Source organism: Triticum aestivum, chromosome 4A (genome assembly GCF_018294505.1).
Source record: "Triticum aestivum cultivar Chinese Spring chromosome 4A, IWGSC CS RefSeq v2.1, whole genome shotgun sequence".
Classification (NCBI taxonomy): Eukaryota; Viridiplantae; Streptophyta; class Magnoliopsida; order Poales; family Poaceae; genus Triticum; species Triticum aestivum.
In genome coordinates, this window is record NC_057803.1 from 744,588,711 (window position 1) to 744,595,613 (window position 6,903).

Below are 6,903 nucleotides of genomic sequence, written 5' to 3' on the forward strand. Positions count from 1 at the left end.
GCTCATTCCCTGCTTTGTTGATATATGAGCACTTTAATACTTCCTCCGTTCCTAATTGTAAGTCTTTGTAGAGATTTCACAGAGTGGACTACATACGGAGCAAAATAAATGAATTCATACTTAAAATGCATCTATATACATAGACTTATATTTAGGAACGGAGGGAGTACTATATAGTTAGAGAGCCAGCACCCGAAGGAGGCCGTGCACCAGCTGGTCGAGGAGCTCATGGCGCAGCAGCCCATATCTGCAGTGGGTCTCTGCCTGACAAACTGCAACATTGTATCACTTCAAGGGGAAACGAAAACGGATTTTGACTTAATTCGGTGTTAACTGTGTGCAGATAATTGGATTTACTGTCTTCCTAGTGCCATGGTCATCGCCTCATAGTGTGACGGTGCCAGGCTTAGAGTCCTACAGGATTCTCTCTCTCTCTCTCTCTCTCTCTCTCTCTCTGTGTGTGTGTGTGTGTGTGTGTGTGTGTGTGTGTGTGTGTGTCTACCTGTACACCAAAAGTTCTGATGTCCTTGTTTCGGCCGATAGTTTCAGTGTTTATTCAGCCACTCATCACTGTCCTGCGTTTCATCTCTTTGCATTGCAGCAATGGCACGACACCCTGCATCACCCACATCCTGACACAAGGTAGGGTGCTGCCACATCATGAATGTGTGAGAGTGGAGACATAACGCAACAATGCCTGAACAATTTTTAAGGCAGTTTCCTCTTCATTTTTTTACCAGAGGTGAAGTCCTCGGATGATCGAGACGGGAAGCAAATGCCTGAGATTGTCTTTCTGGTTAACTATGCCTGCTACCATGGTGCACATCTTTTGATATCAGAAGAACATTTGAAGATTTTAAACATTTTTTGAATTATGAAGAAAAGAAAAAGAAAAGAAAAAGAAACAGAAAAAGAAAAGGGAAAGAAAAATAAAAAACCAAAAAATCCCGGGAAAACCACTACAGAAATAGCAGAAAAAAGAACCCAGGAAAAGCCGGACAGAATCTTCCAGAAGGTTCGTAAAACCGGAATACTGTTCTAGCGCATGTGCGTTACACCTACTATTTGACGTAGCAAGCGGAAAAATAGTAAATACGCCCGAAGGAATTTGTAATTCACCGGCTAGTGGTGTGACCAATTAATTCATATTGTTCCATTTTTTATTCCATATTGTTTCTTTCTTAAAAATAAAAAATGAACTTAATAATACAGAAAAAGTGTATGTGTAAAATGATGTCAGTTCACATTAAACAATGTTATGCATCTAAAAATAAAACAGTTCATGTACTTGAACAATGGTTATATTTCAGAAATAGTTGTTCATAAATGTTAGAATATATGTTCATGTCATTCTGAAAAAATATTCACGTATTTTCTAAAAAAGAGAAGGAGAATTTAAAACATAAAACATAAACAAAAGAAAAAGGGAAAAGAGGATTAAAAAAAGATATGAAACATATAAATACAAAAAAAGGAAAAGGAAAGGAAACATAAAAATAAAAAAAATACTCATCTTGCCTATTGTGCCAGCCCAGCAAGAAATACACCGTACCTCACGCGAAGCCTGTCATTACGCACTTTATGAGTAGTTTTCAGAAATGGCAAACCTTATTTGAGAGGGAGCAACTGACCAACGAGTACCCCTTGCAAGAGCCCTACAAGGGTCACTTTTGGTAGGCTGAGAGCACGTTCAGCCGCCGCCACGTCTTGCGTGCTGGACGCTTCCTCGGGATTTTGTTTTTTATTTTATTTTTTTGTACGCATTTTAGGATTTTAGATTTTTTGTCTTTTTTTTTGCCCGGTTTTCCCCAGATTTATGACAAGAAAAATTACGAAACCCCTTTTTCGTGCGAGGCACAACTGTTTGTACAGGTTTGCTTCTCGTGGAGGTACAAGTTTGCTTCCGTGAGGGTCACAGTTGTGCCTCTCGATAAGGGAAAAATACTTTATTTTGCGCGAGAGGCACAAATTTGCTTCTCGTGGAGAGATACATTTCTACTGGTTTTCTTCATGTTTTTTTTAATTTTGTATTTTCACTAGTTTTTGTCTGTTTTCTCTGGTTGTTTCGTTTCTTTATTTGTTTTCGCTAGGGTTCTACCTTTTTCTTCGCTTTCTTTTGTATCTTGGTTTTCACTTGTTTTTCTTTTTTGATCTTGTTTTACTCTTCAGTTTTATTTGTTTCTTTCATGGTTTTCATCGGGGTTCTTTGTTTCTTTTGTAGTAGTTTTCTTCAGGGTTTTTTATTTTTATTTTTATTTGGTTTCCTTTGTTTCTTTTTTTGGTTTTTGTTGGCTTCTTCGTTTTCTTTATTGTTTTCATTGGTGTTCTTTATTTTTCTTATGAATGTTTCGATTTCTTTTTTTTTGGTTTTAGTTTTATTAATTTCTTCGTTTCTTTCGTTTTATTTATTTATTATTTGGTTTTCTTCATTTTCTTTGTTTCTTTTTTTGGTTTTCACTGTTTTCATGTGTTTGCAACTTTGCATTGGTTTTCCCTTTTCTTGTTTTTGTTTCATTTTCTTCTTTCCGTCCATCCATTCCTGATCTTTGTTTATCTTTGTTGGTTTTCATAGGTTATGTTTTTTCAACACATGTCTACTTTGTTCAGTACACAATGTACATTTTTAATTTAGATGTGATTTTTTCTTGTTGACACACGTTCAATATTTTTCAAATATGTGCATTTTTTTCTTAAATACAAGTTTTGAAAAAAATTAAATACATGCTTAAAAAAATTCAAGTACACATTGACAATTTTTTATTGGCAATAAAAATTTTGCGCAGACAATGTACATTCTCCGTATACATCAGGAACATTTTTTATGTAAATGTTAAACAATTTTTAAATACAGAACTAACTTTGTAAATATTATTTCTGTCTAATTATATTCAATGTATGTTACATTTTTTGGATACATGATCAACATTTTTCACACGCATTGTATTTTCTGATACATTTCTGTATACATGAGATACATATTTATCTATATACATTTAATATTTTTCAAATGCTTGAATAAAAAAGTTCAAATGCTTGATTAACGTTTTTCAATTACATGATCATCTTTTCCGACGCACATCATAGTTTTTTTGTATTTATTTTTCATACACATGAGAAACAATTTTTCTATACACATTTAACATTTTTCAAATGCTTGATTAACATTTTCAAATGTTTTATGTGAAGTGTTCTCTTAATACATACATACATATATATATATATATATATATATATATATATATATATATATATATATATATATATATATATATATATATATATATGGAATATTTGAGGTACGTAGGATGAACAAGTCCTATTCACAGGATGTATACTTCTTGTTTCTGTTTGGTCAATGGTTTCTATCTTTAATGGATTTCATTATGGAGACAAAGAACAACTAGCAGCAGGATGTGTACCAAAGTACTCCGTTGTTGAATTTCAGCGCGTTGCAATTGTATATCTTTTTCCACACGACGATTCGTAAGCAATCTTGGATTGGATAAGGTCTCCAACGCAAAATACTTACCAGGTCCACCTTACTGGTTATTACTAAACTCGCCGGAAAGCTGAGTGCCAAAGAGAAATTAAGCTGCAGCTTTCATGGCCCCCGTGGCAGATGGCCGGCTCGTTGGTATATTATAATTTACACACCAAGCGTGGACCTTTTTCCACCAGTTCTTGTTCTTTGAAATTACTGATCGACTGCTTAAGGAGGAGCTGAAGAAGAGTCTGGAATTATTCTCTTGAGAGAGGAAAAATGGGTGGGTTCTTCTCTGCTCAGAGAAAGGGAAGAAAGTCTGCCCTGGTCGGGGCGCCGTGGGAGCTGGTTGGAGCGGACGACACGGAGTGTGTTGACTCCGGCGCGCCTTCTTCTTCCCAGGTACTGTATGATTGGTTCTATGTGTGGGAATTCAATTCGATCTTCGGGCTGATAGATAGATATGGCTCTGGTTAATTAGCATGGATGAGCAGAGTTAGCTGCAGCAACTTGTCAAACTTTTTGTCACCACAACTCTTCATTTCCCCTTGTGTACCTAGCTAGCGAAAAATGTTGTACGGAACCATGGCTCAGCTAGCTAGTTCATTTCCCCCCTTAATTTCTCTACGCGCTGCTAGTTCCTTTGCAAAGGACAGTGAGTGAGCTGCGATCTAAGTTGTATCATCTTGATTTGGCCATAGGATCAATAGATCTAAAAAAGTTCGCATGTTTTATTTACTTGCCTATTGATTTCTTTTTACTTTCTTTCATTGCAACTTCTCAGTTCTTGCCCAGGAGCCCTTCAGTTGTTCATATACTCTGGTTTGTTCATACATATCCATTGACCTTTTATTTATTTATTTATTTGTTTGAATTTTATGTAGTTTCAATTGTTTGTTCGCATTGATGGGCAACTTATATCCGTTCAAGTAACTCGTGAATCTACCGTTGAATCGGCCATATATTCAGCACTCTCGCAAGGCAAGTATATTCTTTTCAAGTTCGGGGCTCATTGTTGGGATGCGGTTAAACAAAGAAGATTGCTCTTGGAAGAATCACTTGAAGGTGTTGTCCCTGGTTCTACAATTACAACATTCGCTGTGATTCATGGTGGTGGCCCCGGAAAGTAAGTAGATACATGACTGTACGTGGCTATTATATATGTTGGAGAATGTATATAGTTGGTCTATGATATATTTAATTAAGAATTCATGCAGGCCCTATCTTCAACAGGACTATATGTCCTTTTTGGACCGGATGAATGAACTGCCGTCCAAAAATGAATGGCTCGAGACAAAGGGATTAACATCTGTGTTAAGTAAGCTGGGGAGACAGACATTTCAAAAACTGTTTGAAATGATATCCTTGTATCACACGGGGAACAAGTGTTTTGCTGGTAAATTTGATTGTAACAATATCATATACGTACCATCGACAGATACTTACATGATTGATCCCTATGTGCATGCGCTTGTTGTGGATTTCACCCCTAGTGGATATAAGGAGGACATTAAAGCTTTGGGTAAAGTACTTGAAAAGGTGTGCATGATGAAACTGGATTCTTCACAAGCAAAGATAGCTTATGTTGCCCATTTGCTGAAAACTATGAGGGAAATGCCATCAGGTGCAGAGTCATCTCAAACATTCAAGGCGTTCATCAGAAATCACCCCTGCATGATGTCATCCGCCAGTCGACAAGGACTTATATCGGAAGTGCATAGATACATCAAGTTTCAGTATGATGATTCAATGGAACCTGTTCTACAATCTCCATATACCTGGGGTTGGATCGCTGAATGTGATCGTGACTTCAATCCGGTATACTTCTATAAGTGGTGGCTATGGCCACTGAGGGGGACTTCATATCATGAGAACGAATGGTCATGGTTTTCCTTTTGCCGGAATTTCCTTTCACATCCTATGCAAAAGATGGTATGGCCACTACTTCTTTCAGGAATTTTCTTCATGTTCTTGTCTTATTATGGCATAGTGCTATCTGGAATTTAATTGTAAATTTTCCACAGACCATACAAGATGCAGATATTGCCATATGGTGGTACTTTGATGAGCATTTAGCAGACTTCTTGTGCCGCCTTTCCTGCACACATGAGTTTACAGTTAACATGTAAGTTTTAATCAACTTTGTTTCATGCTTGTTAATTGTATATTGAAGTAGCTAAAAGAAAAAATGACTTTGTTTTGCAGCTTCGATAAAGATAGTTTTTGCACGCACCCTGCAAAGTGGGAAAGGTACCCGTACATATTATACTATGAATCAGTCCCAAACCTAGAGTATTCTACAGAAGAGTCGGAGTACGAGGAAGAAGAGTCGGAGTATGGTGAAGAAGTGCCAAATCATTCTGAAGAAAAGCCATCACCCAGCGAGATTGGGCGGCCTGGGATCGGAAAACGCATCTTCATATGATGTTAGTAGAAAAGGAAGTAAGCATAATGATGGTCGGCTATTCTGCTCAGTTGACCGACATCCAAAGGAATGGCCGACTCGTCTATGCTCGCCACCTGCTGCCATCGAGCAGCCCAAACATATTTTTCATTTGTCTTGTGTTTGCCCTTGTGGACACAATTAATATAACGATTTAGCACACTCACATTGTACCATTGCCAATCTTGTTTATGTCGTGTTTTCTACAATGCCATGTTTTCACACTGCACGCACTCATATTATGATGCGGAAATGTCATGGTTTACATGTTTCGTCGTAATTTCCTTTCACATCCAAATCGGAATAAGGTATAATCACTAGTTTTCATTTCGAGGTATTTTCTTGTCCTTGTGTTATCATCGCATAGTGCTACATAAAAGTCAAATTTCCGGAGGTGTAACCGTACAGTAAAGCTACAATGCCTGAACAATTTTAAGGCCGTTTTGTCTTCACTTTTTTCCGGAGGTGAATTACTCGGATGATCGAGACGGGAAGCAAATGCTTGAGATAGTCTTTATGGTTAACTATGCCTGCTACTTCAGAGCAATTTTTGAAGATACTAAACAGTTTTTGAATTTCTTGAATTATTCAAAAAACAAAAAGAAAAATAAGAAAACCAAAAGAAACAGCAGAAAAAGAATCCCAGTGAAGGCCAGACAGAATATTCCAGAAGTTTCCTAAAACTAATATAAGAGCGTTTAGATCACCAAACTAACTACTTTAGTGATTTAAATGGTCTTATACTAGTTTACAAAGAGAGTACATGGGAACCAACTCACGTTTTTTTGCCAGTTTTGAGAACCATATAGGAGGTTGAAGTTTTTTTAATGTGCTTCCTTCCTGGTTTTTCTTTTTCTTGTTCGTTTTATCTTATTCTTTTCTGTTGTATGTTGTTTTGTTAAAAATAATACAATAAAAATTGAAAAAATGTTCTCATTTACAAAACTTTGAAAATTTCAAAAAAATGTTGGCGTTCTCA

General features: G+C 36.7%; 1 protein-coding gene across 1 annotated transcript; it reads left to right on the plus strand.

The window, feature by feature from the left end:
* Positions 1–3,760: 3,760 nt before the first annotated feature.
* Positions 3,761–6,079, plus strand: LOC123084534 (uncharacterized). The gene is made up of 5 exons (XM_044506085.1): positions 3,761–3,883; positions 4,366–4,607; positions 4,699–5,413; positions 5,506–5,606; positions 5,687–6,079. The coding sequence occupies exons 1-5, from the start codon at positions 3,761–3,763 to the stop codon at positions 5,904–5,906; spliced, it is 1,401 nt and encodes a 466-aa protein (XP_044362020.1). The 3' UTR covers positions 5,907–6,079.
* The last annotated feature ends 824 nt before the right edge of the window (positions 6,080–6,903 follow it).

Coding starts and splice junctions, on each gene's coding strand:
- LOC123084534 (XM_044506085.1), top strand. CDS start 3,761: ATGGGTGGGTTCTTCTCTGCTCAGAGAAAGGGAAGAAAGTCTGCCCTG. Junction 3,884..4,365: donor GCGCGCCTTCTTCTTCCCAG/GTACTGTATGAT, acceptor AATTTTATGTAG/TTTCAATTGTTTGTTCGCAT. Junction 5,607..5,686: donor CATGAGTTTACAGTTAACAT/GTAAGTTTTAAT, acceptor TTTGTTTTGCAG/CTTCGATAAAGATAGTTTTT.